At 40.7% G+C, this 19,184-nt stretch overlaps 2 protein-coding genes across 2 annotated transcripts in view; both read right to left on the reverse strand.

Annotated features, from left to right (window-relative positions):
- Positions 1-6,176: 6,176 nt before the first annotated feature.
- On the reverse strand, positions 6,177-8,169 carry rasd1 (RAS, dexamethasone-induced 1). The gene is made up of 2 exons (XM_084077694.1): positions 7,766-8,169; positions 6,177-7,323 (listed from the first exon to the last, which is right to left on the reverse strand). The coding sequence occupies exons 1-2, from the start codon at positions 8,034-8,036 to the stop codon at positions 6,785-6,787; spliced, it is 810 nt and encodes a 269-aa protein (XP_083933820.1). The 5' UTR covers positions 8,037-8,169; the 3' UTR covers positions 6,177-6,784.
- A 5,769-nt stretch (positions 8,170-13,938) lies between these two features.
- pemt (phosphatidylethanolamine N-methyltransferase) overlaps positions 13,939-19,184 on the reverse strand; it is a gene marked incomplete at its 5' end in the record, with an annotated part of 80,016 nt that continues 74,770 nt past the window's right edge. Inside the window, one exon of the mRNA XM_084077810.1 lies at positions 13,939-14,956. Within this exon, the coding sequence (XP_083933936.1) occupies positions 14,902-14,956 (55 nt within the window). The 3' untranslated portion in view covers positions 13,939-14,901. The remainder of the gene's footprint in view (positions 14,957-19,184) is intronic.

Below are 19,184 nucleotides of genomic sequence, written 5' to 3' on the forward strand. Positions count from 1 at the left end.
TACAGAGGACCCTACCTCTTAAATAAAAAGGTGGCGTAGTCTTGCAGTACCTAACAAACAGTATTATTCTCACAGTAATTACGCACCCCGCACTTTACCGTGCAACTGATATTTTATTGTTGTGAGTTTAATGTGTATTGTTATTTATTTATTATTGAGACAAAGTAAAGAGTGTCAGCATTCTAAAAAGAAGTGGCAAGTTACATGTGACAACCTGGCCACCGTCACATTTACATTGGTAGCCGTTGTATAAGCTTGTTCCGCTTTACTTTTGCAGGCAATTCTTTCCTGAATGACACAGTGGGGGCTAGAACTATATTTATATATACTGTCCAAAACTCAGTTGTTTTGACCCATTTACCATCTCAGTAGTTCAGTAAGTAAGGAAGGGCAAGTTTATTTGCAGAACACATTTCATGCACAAAGTGCTTAATGTCTGTGTCATGTACAGCGAAGGTTCCCAAACAGTGGGTCGGGCCCATCTTTGGGTCACGGACCAATTTGTATGGGTAAATATCTCCTTTTTTCTGTTTCCTACATTAAAACATTATTTCAAAAGATTCAGTTTAAACAAAAAATGCAAAACTTTTCATCAATTAAAAACATTTTCAAAAGTATTTCATAAATGAAATGAAAAAAAGAGAAAAAAAAAAGTTTAAGAAGTACTGAAAATAGCAGATCTACAAGCACACAACGCAGTGCGAAGCGACACGTGAGTCAGTAGATCTGGGGTCTTGGGTCCCAGGCAAACGTCTCTAATTTCTCTTTTGGGTCTTGAGCTAAAACGTTTGGCAACCACTGATGTACTTTATATACATGCTGCATGCTCATACACCTTATTTCTAACCTCATGTACATACTGTACCAGATGCATATGCTATGTGTAAATATGTTTGTTTTTGTTTTTTGGAGGAACACAAATGAAAGGTATAGGAGGGTCCATCAGCAGAATTGTTTGGGACACTGGACTAAAATGATCATTCAACCTTGAAATCACGTGTCTCTAATTCACACAGCACAATGCCTGAGTATGTTCATTATGTTCATTCTGTGTAACCTGGGTCTTGAACTCACAACCTTCAGACACCAAGTCATGTACTTGTTGATCTACCTGCCAAGTGAGAAACTATAGATGACTAAGACTTTGGCCCTAACTATAGAAAGTAGGATTTGTACAGTACCTAAATATCTGATACATGAATCCACTGTATGTCCACAATGCCTATTAGAATAAGCCTCCCAGCACCCATCTTAAAGGTCAGTATAGTTTATGTAAGCCATAGTGTCCTTGAGTCTCTGTTGTGTCTTAGCAGCCAGTGTGGGAGCAATTATATCACCCGGTCTGTCCCTTTAGCTGTCTCTCTATGACGCAGATCAAGCACATTATTCTGATTCAATTAAGTGCAGCTGCATTGAAGTTCTTCATCATGTGTTCTTGCTTTTGCTGAGATGTCACTTTATGTAGACAGGTGGGCTGTGGGCTACACTGCAACAAAGACAACACTGTAGGACTGGACACCATATTATCATGGGTTACACTAATTCACAAGAGCCTTATAATTATTGTATCAAATTGTGGGGAAAGACAACAAACAACACCGCTTGAGAACTAAATTCTAAAAGTAAATCCCCCTCATACGTAACATAATATCTAGGCTACTAACAATCGCTTTTCAAAGTTTCAAAGTTTAAAAAAATTGGTGGTTAATGACCATGTCCTTGTGTTTAATCCTTTAAATCAAGTTTTTTAACTTTTGGGCTTTGGTTAGGTTTTTAGCTTATACTTACATCCCACTCTACACCCATTCGGACACAAACCATGTAGTCCCAGTACAGTCTCACCCAGACCTTAAATCTGCCACGTGCAATGCTCCTCTCAACCACTAGGGTTGGGACTAAGTCCAAGTCCAAAGTGCTGTACTTGAACGTAGACACAAAATAAAAAAATCTCATTTAGGCATAAAATATAAAATAAACCGTAGTTAAACCTAAATGGGGAGGAAATAATTTATATTTTTCTTTTGACACTCAAAAATGTTTTATACTTTTATACTGTCAGTTATTGGCATATGTTTAGCATTCTAGTAATTTATTCAACTGACGTTTTAACCAGAGCAACAAGAAGGGAGCGACTCAGTGCTGAGTGATGAAATCTGGAAGGAGGGCTTGTCAAGAATACATACTGTACATGGTCCATTAATGCTAGGTATCAAACAATACAATATAACGTTACACAGAATGCATTATTCAAAGACAAAGCTAAATTGAATAGAAAAAGTGTGATAGATGCAAAACAGAAAAGGACACTCGTTACATATTTTCTGGCTCTGTCCACTTACTTGATTTCTGGTCAAAGATATTTGAATGCTTTTGAAGGGTCTACACAAAATATATATCATTATCATTGGTTCACTAGTGAAACATAAAAGGCAAATTAATATAAGGACATAAGTGTGTAAAATGAAAAAACTGTGTACAATGTCTGGCAGTGTTTGTACTATATAATATATTTTTTAATTCTTTTGGTGTGTGTTTTGTGTTATTTTGTCAAGGTACAAGGCTGCAGTGTAATAATAATAATAATAACTTTATTTATATTGCACTTTTCTAGACATGAGTCACAGTGCTGCACAAACATGTGCTGCACACAGTAGGCTACCGTTCCATTGCAGAGGTCAGTGTCTTTAACCATTACATGAATACACAGAAACACGCGCGCGCACACACACACGCACACGCGCACACGCACACGCACACACGCACGCACGCACACACACACACACACACACACACACACACACACACACACACACACACACACACACACACACACACACACATACACACATACATACACATACACACATACATACAATACAATGCTTTGCAAATACAATACAATGCTTTGCAAAAACATAATTTTTGATTTTTTACAGGGCCAGTTCGGTTTTGAAGGAGAGTTTTAGGAACTTTTTCTTATGACTGTTGGTAGGGCATTCCACATTTTGGCGGCATAGCAGTAGGACGAATACAACAAATATTTAACCCCTTGTTTGAGCCAAATCTGTGTTGAACGTGATTTGTGGAGCTCCCTCTGGTGTTGTGATTGTGGACGTCTTTGACGTTTTTGAAGTAGTGTGACAGGTACATGGGTGTCTTTGTGGTGTAGTGTATCTTGTAGACCAGGCCCATTGCAAGTTGCTGTACTCTGTCCTCTACCCTGAGCCATCCCACCCTATAATGAGCAGGGGTTAAATGAGTTGTAGGTGTGAGGCCAAGCAGTAGCCTGACCATTTTGTTTTGGGATGTCTGGAGCCTTGTTTTTAAGGCCTTTGTGGTGCTATGGTAAAATGAGGTATACAGTACCAACTGTACTTCCCTGTGCTTGTCTTTGCAAACTGTTAACTGTTAATAAAGTATTCAATCAATCAATCAATCAATCAGGTGCATGCATAGTCGAAGTGTCATTGGATGAGTGCTCCTGCTAGAGTCCTCAATGTATTCCTACCGACCAGTGAGGAATTATTTTTTCACTGGAAAGATGTGCTTCTAAAATGCAACCCAGGTAGGTAATTTCCTCTGTACTTGTGATCACATTGCCACCCACTTTTACTGTGATGCCGTCTGCCTTGCAGAGGTTTATTTTGGAGCCAAAGAGAATGGATTCAGTTTTTCCCAGATGTAATGTAGGCCTAATGATAGTTTGTTATCAGCGAGCCAGGTGCAGATTTTACCAAGTTCAGAGCTGAGAGTTTTTTCGACCTGCAATTCTTCCTTGTCCGAAACCAGGAGAGCCGAGTAATCCGCGAAAAAAGAACAAATTGCAGTCACAAGCTGATTAATGTTTATGACTAGGCCAGTCACTGTTATTTTAATCCTTAAAGATATTCAGTTAGAATACTTTGCTGATAACAATGTTTGACAGGACATTCCTAAGATGAATTCCTGAACAAAGCCATCTTTGGTCCCTATTGCTCTGCGTGCCATGTGTGACTTCTCATCCCCGTTCTGTTCTGTGCACAGCCTACAGCATGCTTGTTTGCTTTGTGACGCTGTGTGGTTCTCTCCTCTCACGCTGACGTTCCTAACACTCTGTTATTGCTCTCGACACAGGGCGCAACAACATGATGCTATGTGGTATTTTTAGAGGCCACTTTTAGACATTTTTTTTATTTAATTAAAATTGAATCATAGGATGAACTCCTTGAGATGCATCATCTCCTTTTCAATGGGGTCCTCAGGAAACCCTCAGTCACAACACACAAAAGGTGACAATGAATCTAAAAACAACCAACAATCAACATCGACAAAAACACATAGAAAATGGGGCTCTCTCACCATCCCAGACCATGCCACATCTACAGCTACAGCTACCCATGTCATTTAACTTAAATACAAAACTAAAAAAACTATCAAAATAAACAATATCAATATTATTAATATATATCAATATCAAAATTACATGTTTCTTAAACCGTACAGAATGAGACACCGGACACATAGTGAAAGGGACATTTGAGGCATCAATCAAGCCAGGCCTCCATGCACTTATAGCACAAAATCGACTAGCATTTTAATTATGTATTTCCATCATAAATGAAGGGAAAGCTCATAGTGTTACTGATTATGAGGGCAGGATTATTCCTGGGCTGCTTACAAAAACATTGTGTGTCTATAACTGTCACATATCACACAAACAAAACACACACATAGAGTACATGACGCACACAACCACGCACACATAAAGCACATGCACATTCAGTGCTCAGACTACATTCAAGGATGCATTGTTTATCTGACTCCAAGGCACTGTTGTTCTGTGTTGATTGAATCCCTTGGGCTGATTTAATACTTTGTCGCATGACAAGTCACTCAAAAATGCCTCTCTCTCTCTCTCTCTCTCTCTCTCTCTCTCTCGCACGCACGCACGCACGCACGCACGCACGCACGCACGCACGCACGCACGCACGCACGCACACACACACACACACACACACTGATTATAGGCAATTGTGTAATGTACAATATTGCATGCCTAGTTTTTGGAGTGAAATATAGACCTTCTGCACTCATTTCAATCAGGATTGTGCCAAACATGTCCCCCTTCACTAAAACCTATGGGGTTCAGCGCCTTGCTCAGTGGCACTTGTAAAGGTAGTGTAGGCTATATATAGTGGTTGAGGAGATAAGTGAGGGTGAGGGATGTTATTCATCTGAAGAACAAATAGTTATTTATCGATGTTCTTGCTCTTTCTGGAAATATAGGAGAATATTTGGAGTTAGTCACGGTCAAATAGCCTATATTGCCCTCTAAAATGCTGCTATTTTCTTAGTGCAATAACATGAGCCAAGTAAAACATTTGTTTTGTCTTTGACTTAAATAGATAGGCCTATACTCTGCACTTTTTGTACCTCTGTTTTTTTTATTTATGCTGTTTTCCCTGTGTAATGTAATGTAATGTACTCTATTGTCTGCTTGTTTTTATGTTTTTTTGTGGGGACTGCGGATGTAAATTAGCGTCTTGGCTAAATCTGTTGTATTTACATTACATTGATATGTATTGTTCATTAATATGCGGTGTCCCTTCTAAATAAACAAATAAAGTAAAGTAATGTTTGCATTTTAGATGCATCAGTTCCAGACAGTCCATGTCACAACTGTCTGTGTGGGAGCGAAGATCTTTGGAACAGCATAATGTGAAAAGATGACAGCACCACAGCATAGGAAGTACTTTCAGCTGCATTTTATGTATGAAAGGTGTGCTATTTAATAAAACGTTTTATTGTGTTTTCATTTTATTAGGCAATTATTAGTTACTGCTACTCAGCCTACTCTGTGGGACAGGGACATGTTACCAACCTCTAGTGTTGACAGTTTTTATAACTCCGTTTCTGAGAAGGGCTGCAATAGTGGATGTAGCTGAGTGACACTATAGCAGAGAGTCATAACATTATGTGAGTTCACTGCCTGTGTGGCCTCAGTGGACTACAGTATAGGCTACAGCATGGCACTATAACAGGCAGACATGTATGATGCTATTAATCCATCATGAGGGGATGATAATGCTATGATGTCAACCATAGTATATAAGTGAGCTGATTTGAATAAATATGAAAAAGATGGAATCGTTGCTGCATGTAACACAACAGGAAAACAATTCAATTGCAAAAGGAGATTCAGGTTATTTGTTTTTATTATCATTTTTCATTTTCATTTTTTCTTTCTTTGCAAAAAATGTAAATAAGAACAACGTTGACAATAAATATACATTCACAATAGAAAATTGTTCAGATTGCAATGGAACATTCAAGTGTAATTAGCGGATACAAAATCTATAACAAAATGTAAACAAATTTGTTTTTCTCTCTCTCTGCAACATTGCACTGCTCCAAGAGTCTCTTTTATCCTCACATCTGTGAAAGGCATGATATCAACACTTGTTTCCCAATCCCCCCGGTGTGAAGTCCCAGTAGATTTGACAGTCACATCAGGCTCTGACATTAACAGAACAAGAAAAATACATTCTCAAGTGTCTGCGTACGAGTGTTCACTCAGTTCAGTGTCAGTATAATGTCCGTGGAAACGGCACTATGTGCGTTTGGCGCACGGCGACTCCCGGCCTCTCTCCTTTCAAGTGTCCTTCTGTGACACTGTGGTTACTGGTTAGAGAGCCACTTGTCTGAGTGCATTCAGCCACTGTCCTGAACGGCAGCCTTACTGGCTCCCTCTCTCACATTCTTCAAAAGATTAGTTTTCAGGTTAAAAACACTGCTGCGGTTCGGTTTAACTTATAACACATCTCTCTTTCTCTTTCCCCTGGCCGCCGCCTATCGCCTTCTCTTTAATGTACATGAGGTCACTGTGCACGCTGGGGCGCCGCGCGAAGGGCGCCACGATACCATAGGCGTCCCCACCGTTCTTCATCTTCTTGTTCTTCATGGACTTTCGGTGCAGCATGTCGCAGTATTGCACGGACACCTTGCGGTGGAGGTCGGGGCTCATCTCGTTGGGCAGCTTGGCCAGCGTAAACAGCGTCTGGAACATCTTGTCCACGTTCTCGTTGCGCTTAGCGGAGATCTCGAAGTACGCGCACTGCGGCGACAGCTCGTCGCCGGCGACCAGCTGCTCGATCTCCTCGGGCTGCACCTCCCGGTAGAACTCCCGGTCGCCCTTGTTGCCGCAGATGACCAGCGGCACGTCCACGTTCTCCTTGGTCTTGTTCTTCAGACACGACTTGGTCTCGAAGATCTGGCGCTTCAGCCGCTGCACCTCCTGGAAGGAGTCGCGGTTGTCGAGACTGAAGACCAGGATAAACACGTCACCTGGAGAGAGATTAAAGAGAAGCAGACACGTTTAGATGTTGTTTTCAAGACATAATAACCTACACATTAAATGGGTAGGTGCGCAGCACGCACCAACCCGTAAAGGAGTAGTTTACCAAAAAATATTTTCTATCAATTACACACCCCACGAAGCCTTGAATTCACGCAGATTTTTTTTTTGTCGCATTCCTAAACCAATAATTTGATTTGATTTGAAATTATTGGCTTAGGATTGCTACAAAAACTAAAAAAGAAAATAAATAATGTGTTCTATAATAGCTACAGCCGTGCGTAAAAGGCGCACAGTGCGCACATGACCTATCATTTGTGCATGGTTATTATTATTGTGCTCTAATTTAATGCACATGGTGTTTTCCACAAGGATAGGCAGGTATCAGAATGATACCTGTAGGTAACAGCGGTTTAAAACAGTGATCTTTACCTGTCAGTATGGACAGCCTCCTCATAGCCGGGAAAGGATGGTTCCCGGACGTGTCCAGTATGTCCAGCTGGTACACGTCTCCCTTGATGCTGTACAGTTTCCTGTGGAAGTCCTCGATGGTCGGCGTGTACTGCTCCTCGAACCTGCCGTTCAGGAACCGGGACACGATGGCCGTCTTGCCCACTTTGGTGGACCCCAGGATCACCATCCTGTAGCAGTTCTTGGCGGGGATGTCGAACTCGTTCTCCGAGGGCGTCATTTTCTTGATCATGTTTGTAAAAGTATTGGTTTATTTCTCCCCCCGATGTGTATTATTTGTGTTTGATGATTTGTCCGTCTGTGTTTTCGCAGGATCGTATGTGTAGACTGTACTAGTGCTGACTATTTGTTGCGCTCTTGACTTGTTGCTGTCAGTGTTTCTGCTTGAATCACAGACAGAGCAGCGGTATTTATGAGAGCGGAGAGTGCGCTGGAGTCTGGGCCCCTCCCTCTTTGACGCATCATAGGGCTCGCTGAGGATGACCAGTGTTGCCATATTTTGTGAGAGAAATAAGCAACCAGGTCTAGGAAAACAAGCCCAAAAGAAGCAATTATAGCCTAGTCCACATGAGCACTTTAAACCGTTATTTGAAAATAGCCGATCTACATGTTAGAAACCAGCCTAAAAAAACACAACTATCAATTCTTACAAGCAACTTTAAAGAAAAAGAAGGCCAACGTCGCTTATAATAAGCCGACATGGCAACAATGCGGAGGACGCGCTGTGCTCCATTTATCTGAGCCAACTCTGACTCCTGTTGATGCGTCAGTAATAGTTGAACATTCTGGAGGATGATGATGGAGATGGACGGGTCGGGGAGAGAGAGTAAAAGTCCCTCTCCCGGAGTAAAAGTCCCTCTCCCGGAGCGAAAACCACTTCTGGGACTTGATGACAATACTACCATGATGAAGAAATAAACGACATATTTTTAAACTATACCACAATTTATTTTATTTTAAAACAATATTTTCTCAGGTGATGCTGGGCATTGGCTTCATAAGCATACTGGGGGGAAACATGACAAGACTGTTCAAGAGTTGAAACATTTATTATCTATTTGTAAAACCCTAGATTTGTTCTCTTTTGAGGTTGGGGAGGGGTTGTCTATAAATTGAATAAAGTGAAGCTAATTTGATCGATAAATACACGTTTGTATTTGTTTATTTTGTAAAGATGGATCAAGGTTATATATTTCAGTGCCCTATGGCTTACACCTAATCGTTAACTATAACAATATGGAATTTTAGGTTACTAAGTTAATACTTGGTACACAGTTAATAATTGGATGGTACATGCCAAGCAAAATATGTGGACATTGCAATATGGAACAAGTATACCCATTGCTATCTACAATTCTACAAAGCATGAATTATGCTTTGTGATGAGTATGTAAAATGGTCAGTGGTAGTAGCAGCCCAACAACACAAACGATTGACTCCAGCTTACAAAAACTATAATAAAGGAAATTAACAGCAGCGTGTATAATTTACATAATTGAGTTTAAGCTTCCCAGGATAAGTCTTTAGAGCTATCTATGCTCCCTGTACTCATAGATTCATTCCTCAAACTCAGTTCTTTCTTATTTGTAAATGGGTAAAAGGAGGTATTGTGCGTTATACCACTGTTTCTTACTGCAGTTACTAAATGTACCATAGGGGGGCAATCATATCCAGGCTTGCAGAGACAGAGAGAGAGAGACAGACAGAGAGAGAGACACAGAGAGAGAGAGAGAGAGAGAGAGAGAGAGAGAGAGAGAGAGAGAGAGAGAGAGAGAGAGAGAGAGAGAGAGAGAGAGAGAGAGAGAGAGAGAGAGAGGCGTGTGTGTGTGTGTGTGTGTGTGTGTGTGTGTGTGTGTGTGTGTGTGTGTGTGTGTGTGTGTGTGTGTGTGTGTGTGTGTGTGTGTGTGTGTGTGTGTGTGTGTGTGTATGTGTGTGTGTGGTGCTAAAAGGATAACACAAAAAGCCCTGAGAGCTTATTTCCATTGTGGTCCTGTGTGCACATGCACACTTAGGATACTATAAAGTTTTACACTGCTGAGTGGATTGCTGGTAAATTAAGCTTTGTTCTGTGCCAGTATGCAATGACAATAAAGCATCTAATCTAATCTCATATATAGTATATGTAACCAGAGAAGTAAATAAACAATGATAGCCTGCAGTAAGATGTGTGCGTGTGTTGCCTTTGTGTTGGTGCTGAATTCAGTTGACCTTTTCATAAGAACACAACAAGCTACAGGGGGTTGTAACAGAGAGCAAAGACCCCTGCAGTGGCTCTCATTTGTGTAGTATACAGGTCCAAGGGACGCTGCAGGGTACAGTATAACGGTATACAGTACAATATAGTATGTATCCCATTATATCTGGCCATGGGTGTCTGTGTGAGCAGTGCTTGTCATGAGACACGGTGACTAACAAAAGTGCTTGTGAGTGAATGCAAAGATTTAGAGGTGCAGAGTGACTTCTGAATGTTTGTATCTCTGTGTGTGTGTGTGTGTGTGTACAAATCATGACTCAGGGTCTCCCGCCACATGACTGATTGTGTGTTCATGCTTATCATCTTCTATGTTGCTGCTGTAAGGGTGCTTGAAGTGCAAACTGAACATCATTATGGATCCCATTGTCCTATGTGTGAGTGTGTGCGCGCGCGTGTGCGAGCACATGCGTGTGTGCGAGCACATGCGTGTGTGTGTGTGTGTGTGTGTGTGTGTGTGGGTGGGTGTGTGGGTGGTACAGCAGGCTGAGTGAGAGAACATTGCTTACGTCCTGTACCACTTTCACTTTCCTTCTTCATTACTTTTTAGTCTTCCTCCCCTTCCTTCCACTACAATCCTCCTTGTGCTCTAGAAGGGTACATACATACACAAATAATAATACTATTATTTGTAATACATATTACACCCGATTTTACTATTTTCACTGTTATTTATTCAGGGAAGGCCAATTGAGAGCAAGCTTGGTTCTTCAATGACGCCCTGATCATAATAACAACAAACAAGGTGACATACATTAGATTGTTCATAGGACACAAGTACAGACCGTTTTCAAAGTATTATACAAAAAAATGACTGATCAGTCTTGCACAGATCAGTCTTAGGGGATATCAGGGAATATTTAAAACGAAATAATGTTGTGTACAGTTAATCTAGGTGAATTATGTTCACCTATAATGACCTGCCCAAAATAGGGATGTCAAGCTGAAAGTAATTAAAAGGGTGTGTCTTAAGATCTTGGACAGAGAGGGGGAAAGCACATATCAAAGAGAACAGTGTATGACCGGCACACGGGAAGACAGATGCACAGATAATGGTGATGATGGGGGGGGGGGTGATAGCAAGGTAGAACCAAGCAAAGTACAGCAGTGGAACAGGAGACACACCGCTGTATATGGAAAAACAAATGGTGCTGACACTGAGCAAACACCTGACTACCGGCAGGGTCATAAAGGCCAGGCACGCTGTGTTCGTGTGCCAGTCTCTGTGTGAACATATGTCGGTGGATGGGAGGGCGAGTAGTACGTTCATCTATAGACTTGGTGAAGTTAGTTAGCGGTGTGAGAAACAACACACAAGCCAAATAAATCACTTTCTGAAACACACACACAGAGCTAGGGATGGGACAATCACGATTATTGTGTCAAAAATAATTGCGATTAACAATATTATCGCAATAATGAAAATATGCTTAAAACGTAAAATGCCACTTTTGTTAACCACTTGAAACCCCAGCATCCCTATTCTGGGGGAACGTTCGCCAAAAATAGCAGATCTACGCGGTCACAACGCGTTGTGTAGTGTAGAGTGAACGTACCAAATGTGCTCTTTGCAGGTCCATTTTTATAAAGTATAGAGGGTTTAAGTGGTACTGAATTTGCAGCTCAACAAAAGCTAATTCATACTGCACAGACAGCCACGCGCACCAGCCCTAAAGTCAGATTCTAGATTATTTACAACTCCATTTATTTTTAACTGATTTTTATTACAAATACACATGGTTTTGCATGATCCTAACAATAAGCAATGAGAACCATTTACCTTCACACATTCCTCGTTAAAATTCTGATATTGTGGGAGTGAAAACTTGCCTTCTAGCTCTTTAGAGAGAGAAAGTAGGTCAATCACGAACTGGTACAACAGTGAACTGTTTCAACTGTGAAACAAGACATGAACATGACATACATACAAACAAACAGAAAAACATGAATTATTAATTAGAAACTAATTAAACAATGGAAACCTAGAGGTGTGCACAGTTGAGCCACATGGCTCATCGCCAGATGACTTCAGTGTCTAAGAAAATGCAATCAGTCTCATCCAAGATTAATAGTTCAGAAGAAATGCATGACAAATCACATAACCCCCCCCGCACGCACGCACGCACACACGCGCGCACACACACACACACACACACACACACACACACACACACACACACACACACAGTTTCTCATTTCTCTGTTACTGAATGATGGATAGCATTAACTTTTAAGACAAAAATAAGCTTGAAACTTGAGTCAACCTTTTAATACAGGAAACAAACCCAAGGTTTCTTGGGACCCACCTATTAGCATTAGTTAAAGCCCTGATTGCCATATGCCAATATTTGCAGTATCAAATTCTGTTATAAAAAAACACAATTTCTAAAGTATAGTGAGAGCACGTCTATCGTGGGAGGAAAAAAGTGAGATGTGTGTGGTTGATTTTGTGTCATGCAGTGAGTGTATACATGTAAATATAAGTATAGCAACCTCTGTAGCTTAGCAAAGAAGTGACTAAAGCGCTCACAATATTATTAGCATCTAAAAATCCTCACTGTGGAGTATGATTGATAATGTAATGACTGGTGGGTTTCAGATCCGAAGGAGAAGTAACGACAATTACTTTCTATATGAACTATTTTATTTGTAACACTGCGCGTGCGCACACACACACACACACACACACACACACACACACACACACACACACACACACACACACACACACACACACACACACACACAAAAATGACAACACAATAATACAACAATAATGTGGGAGTGTCCACCAGCCATGCTATCACTGGCAGCATTACTTATGAAATCATGCCTTTAAAGTAAAATGTAATGTAATCATGCACTTTTTATAGTAAAGGTGTGGTATGGAGTTTTGGTATTTTGTGTCCATGCATGTCATCATTACTGCACTGGACCCAAAGTATTCATTGAAATCATCTGTTTAGCTCCCTGGGTCTTTCCAGAGCGTTGAAAACAATCTTTCAAATATTTCAGTTTGTCATCATTAGGGATTCAGGTGTAGGGAATTGATTAACTTCTGAGAGTTTAGTTAATAGTCGGTTGGGAAATATATATATTTTTTTCTGCAAAAATGACCCACTGGCTCTCTAAACTTTTAAGGGGCCAACGTCTACTGGCTGTTTAGTCATTCATGACTCGGCAGCTTCAGGGCTGCAACATTCAAATGGCAACACTTCCTAATGCAATTTCCAAAGAGGCTGTGATTTTCTTCTTATTTTTCAAGGTTCTGACATGACAGTTTTTTCTATTTCTCATCCATCTCCATCAGCATTTCAAGTTATTTATCAGTTTTGAAGCAATAAAAAAGCCGCTTTCACGTGTATATATATATTTTTGATAATTATTTTTGGCATGTGTACAGATTAAACCAAGTGTAGAGAGAGAGGAGAGACATACAAGACATGATGGGAGTTGGATTCAAACTCGTGTCTTTGAGACTCAGGATCATGAGGTCAGTGCACCAACTGACAGCACAACCAGGCACCCATACATTTATCAAGTAATACTCCAGTGGCTTTAACCACTTCATCACAAACATTTTCTAAATTATTTATAAAAAAATGACAGCTCTACAAGCTCACAAGGCATCACGGTGCGACACATTTGTGAGGTTGTAGATCTGCCATTAGAAAAACAAACAAATCTGTGCACTATAAAGTCATACTAATTCAAATGCGTTTTGCATGTCAGACAGGATATCTTTGTTGTCACTCTCTTAACCAACTGGAGTTTATTGAATGGAGGGGTGGAGACAGAGGGGAGTTGGCAGTTGATAGACAAGACTTTACAATGGTTCTACCAAAGTAAATGCTAGAAAATACTGTACATAAAATGCTGCAGATGTACTGAATGACACTCTCAATACATAAAGTAATGCACTTACAAGGCAGTACAATAACTACTAATATCATTTTAAAATCTCTGCCTACTTGGGGATCAGGCAAGTCCTAGGATGTGGTCCTTTACTGTAAATCTAGTCATCATTCCTCTGTTAGACATGATATGAGTTAAGGCGCTCACTGTAAACACATGTAGAACACAGTCTAAACACAGGCCGGTTTCGTAGAGCAGGGAGATGACACATGCGCACGCACACACACGCATGCACACACGCACGTGCGCGTGCACACACATACACACACACAAATGCTTCAGACCGAAAAACACAGCATTTTATTATCAATCAACACGTTATGGCATGGGCACACAACAGCAGGCAGTAGATATTGTACAGTTTGGAATGGCTGTCATTGCATAGATAAGAGTTCAGTAAAACCTGTACATAGTCATGGAACAAGTCTTCCTTTTTACTGTATGCTTGCTGAACCATTGCTGAACCACTCAGCACTCACAAGCTTGTGAGTTATTATAACAACTATTGTAACTATATTTGAAACATTTTTAATGTATAAAATAGGGATAGTGTTTTATACAAATTATTGTTTGTGCATTAAAAACTGGGAAATGAAAATCACAACTGGGACTTCCTGTAAAACACTAAAAGCAAAGTGAATACAGGTTTGAGCTAGAAGTTAAATAAACATAACTAGTCAGTGAATTATCTTATTCTTGTTTTGCTACAAATAGAAAACAATGCATAAGTATACAGTATGTGATTACACAACTTTTCCTTCTCGTGTCCTCAACCTGGAGGTAGCGCAAGGACCGCAAGGACCAAAGTGACCTGTCGTCTGTGTACACGTCTGTCCATTCGTTTGTCCGTCCATCCCCCAATCCATATGGAGAGGGTGGGAAGGTTGATTGTGTGTGTGTGTGTGTGTGTGTGTGTGTGTGCATAGCGGACTTATTGCTGCTTCCAGTGTTGGCTCCTCTCCCGATAGATGTGTTCGGTGAACGGTCTGCAAACACAGGAGAGCAAACACATCATGGGACAATAAACCAGAGCTGCTGGGTAGATCCGTACCAGGCCGTACCAGGGACCCCCCCTCTACGCAATCACACACACCCACACCGACACAGTGTGTCCAAGCGTGAGGAAACCATGAATGTGTGTGTGTGTGTGTGTGTGTGCGTGTGTGCGTGTGTGCGTGTGTGTGTGTGTGTGTGTGTGTGTGTGTGTGTGTGTGTGCGCAAGGGTAAGCATCCTTGAGGGATTCCGAGTGGAGAGAGAGAGGGGTGTGTGTGTGTGTGTGTGTGTGTGTGTGTGTGTGTGTTGGTTGTATTGTGTGAGTATACAAGGGCCATATTGGTTTAAGTGTGTATATATGTGAATATAATGTAGACTTTGTATGTTATTGAGTGAAACTGTTTGAGTGTATTATTGAAAGTGTGCGCCAGGAAGCTGGTGTTCCTGTACATGCCTTGTGTTTCCTGCTTTGATCTCCATCGGTGCACACATGGGTGCATATAGTAGCATTCTGCACCACTGACCACTGCACTCTCTAACCACATATCTCATAAAGGCGAATGACGATTCCTGCTTACGCTCAATTTACATCTTATCTAACGTTATTATTTCATCTTATCTTCTTCTTTTACTGTATGCTATATAAATCAATGAGCTATATAAATAAAGATTGATTGATTGAATGTCGACTCCTATCTAGTGGATGAGAGTGCCACTGGATAGGGTAACTTATTAAGTCCACTGTACATAGGTGAGGCTATTTTTTACATTTTCATTTAACTACTCGAACCATCCCTATTATGGGGGGGAGGGGGGGTCCAAGTACAGAGCTGACCTGAGTCAACGAATTAGGCCTATAGGGGATTAAAGTGGTTCAAGTCTTTTTTTGAAAGATTATGAAAACAGTATTGGAACAAGAGGTGAGTGACAGATGAGCTGAATGTAGTGTATTTTCGAGCAAGTACAGGAGGAATATGATTCATGAAAGAGAGGGGGATACGATTCAGGGTACATTAGGCCAAGTTTTCAGCTACTAATGGATGTGTTGCCTTGTCTTCCCGCTGTAAGCTTTTAAGGCTGATTCATGGTTCCTTTATTTATTCAAAGAGAGTTCCTAAACACCTCTCATCAGAGTGGAAGTTTAATCTGTATTCTTTGCCCAAGCCTTGAGGAGGAAGATAGACTGCAGCTCTCTCTGCAATGTAAACTAAAACAAAAAGTACAAATAATAGACTCGAACAGCGCACAACCTTTCATGTTTAACTTTCAAATACAGCCAGTGTGTGCTGTCCCAAGCCTGTTCCAGGATGTTGATTCTTCATTATCACAGGACTATGAAGAGTCAGAACATTGAATACCTAAAGGTCTGTGCAAGTAAAAATCTAACCACCTAATCTACAGTACAGGCTTCACATTCACACTATCTGGTACCTGCATCTGTCCCAAGTGTATGGTAATCCAATTAGTTTGATGAACTGTTGCACCCCTAGATATTTCACTTTCAAACATGTTTGGGTTCATTTTAACGTGTTCTCTGGCTTTGTGAGCACCCCAGACAGTTTTTAAGTTGCTTGATTTAGATATTTGATATTCACTTTGTTAGACACTCCCCCTACTTCAAACTCTGTTATAACCATGATAGATTCATTGAAAACAGCCGCCGTTGGTTCTGGTGACTGATATTGGCCTTCTAATGTGTGAGGGGGCCATGTTTTTTAAATTACTTTTTCATTTATTTTGTATAATTTATTTGGAAAACAAAACAAAACAAAACAAAACAAAACAAAACAAAACAAAACAAAACAAAATAAAATAAAATAAAATAAAATAAAATAAAATAAAATAAAATAAAATAAAATAAAATAAAATAAAATAAAATAAAATAAAAAAGTAATTGAAAAAAACTCACGTATTAGAAGGACAGTATCAGTAACCGGATGTTTTCGATGAATCTATCATGGTTATAACAGAGTTTGAAGTTACAATGGGTTTATATAGGAAGGGGAGTGTCTGATAAAATTAATATCAAAAAGGCCTATCTAAATACTGAATCAAGCAACGTAAAAACTGTCTAGGGTGCTCACAAAAGATTTGACTAAAGGCCGAAGTGCACCTAAAATGTCGGCGACAGGTGCATAGGACAACATGATCCAAGTGCAAAAAAAAAAAACTTGCAAAAGTAGTCCTTATTTTATAACGGCATTTCGGTCCTTAGACATTCAGGACAAACATACTTGTCCTGATGAATGTATAAGGACCAAAACGTCGTTATGAAATAAAGTCTAGTTTTGCAAGTTTCAGACAGTATTTGTGGGGTCATTCCCTTTATGCCAAATTCGAGTGATTAACATTGATACAGATGCAGTATAATTAAGATAAAGTGTCCAAGTCTTTCTCTAAATATAAATATGGTGAACAAACACATTGTGCGGATTCACAGAAATACAAAATATGTCTCGTCAGATGTACGGTACTGACAGTGAAGGGAATAGTGAACGGCAATGACCCAAGCTCCCTACGAATGTATGTCATAAGAGTGTTCGTGTGTGCGCGCGTGTGTGTATGACAGAGAGAGTACGTATTTTCCCCATTACTTAACCAGCCTGCTTGCAGCAGCATCCTGCTTAACTCTGACACACATTCACACCAGGAAGCCGCTCAGCAAAACAGTAGTTTTCTGCTGTTGTCCAAATGTGTGTGTATGTGTGTGTGTGTTTGTGTGATAAATGTAGGTCAGTCAAGTTGTGAAATAATTAAGTCTTCAGCATCCTTCTGGACCACCTGAGTAGTCATTAATTTCCCTTTGTGATGTCAGTAAGTGTTTTAACCCTTGTGTCGCTACTCTGGCGTGAACATTTGGCGAAAATAACCGATCTACAAGCTCACAGTGCGCCGTGTTGCGACACGTTGCGAGCTTGTAGATCGGCTATTTTCTGTGATATTTTGTAACGAGCGAAAACAGCAGGGGGCCTGGAAAAGAGCCCTGGGGACTCCAGTCAACTAAGTATAGGGTTGGTTAAAAGTATGAGCTTTAGTGAAGATGTATGTGAAGATAGAGAGAGTGCCGCTGAGGCAACGTGACTGAATAACAAAGCTATATTATTTTACATTTTAACTGAGACAGAGTAGTCCATCTATGAGAGGTATATTGGAGAAGGCTGGTTAGATTTGAGCCTATGTTTGTGTGTATTCTTTTGTGTGTGTAGGTGTAAATATAATGCTATGTGTGCATGCATCTGTATTTGGCATGTGGACCACCCTGCTAGAGGCTGCACTGGTCCTTACATCCCACAAAAGTGTTGTTCAGCCCTTCCTCTATGCGCTATGGCGAGAAAAGGAGGGAGAAAGAGGAGTGATGTTACTGTGCTAGAGGGGAGGACGAGAGTGTGGGAGAAAGAACCTTCTGTTGAGTGTTAATCTTTGAGAAAAATGTCTTGCGTAGAAAACTCTCTAGATCCTCAGACGAGCCCTGATATATTGCATTGTTTTTTTTGTAGACTTATTTAATAGCACACATCTGCACATGCAAGCAATGACAAAGTTTTACCTTTTGCGCCCCCAAAAGGTAGATGATAAAGTATTTTCAATTCAATGGATAAAAAGTGTAAAAGGAAAGCTGGGAGAAGCCCTCTGTATCCTTAGATGTTCTCTGGTTTTCTGAGGCCGCCATTAGATGACAGTCATTTAAAACATTTCGAGTGAAAGGAAGGTGAGAGAAGCTCCTCTGGTCTCGTGGTTTCTGAGGCCGCCATTAGATGTGTTTTGTATAAACTGGGACGTAGTTTAAGAGGGAGCACCAGAGGGGAGGAAGCAAGGGGAGAGGAGACACCAGGGGGAAACCTCATCTGTGTCTGCCTCTGTATCCTCATTTGTTTGTGTTTCCTGAGGTTGCCAGTGACGCATTGTTCCATTCGGTTAATTTTTTGCACTCGCAAGAACGTAGAGACTGCGCGCTAATTGATGAGGTAACGAATACTCAGACGAGATGATCTCCCTGTTCTCAGAACAGATCCGAAATCTGAAATCGGGTTTGAGGGGTGACACATACCTACTACTCACCTCCCGAGATCAGACAGACAACTTCCTGTAATGAGGCTAGAACTAAACAGTCTATGCATTAGAGAGACAATCCAAAAGGGGAAAGAGAGGACGTCCATACCAGGTTGAGTCAGGGCCAACAGTTTGTCTAGAGATGGATCTCAGTGTACGGCAGGGTGAGT

The sequence above is a fragment of the Gymnoscopelus microlampas genome (genome assembly GCF_963454915.1).
Source record: "Gymnoscopelus microlampas genome assembly, chromosome: 14".
In the NCBI taxonomy this organism is placed as follows: Eukaryota; Metazoa; Chordata; class Actinopteri; order Myctophiformes; family Myctophidae; genus Gymnoscopelus; species Gymnoscopelus microlampas.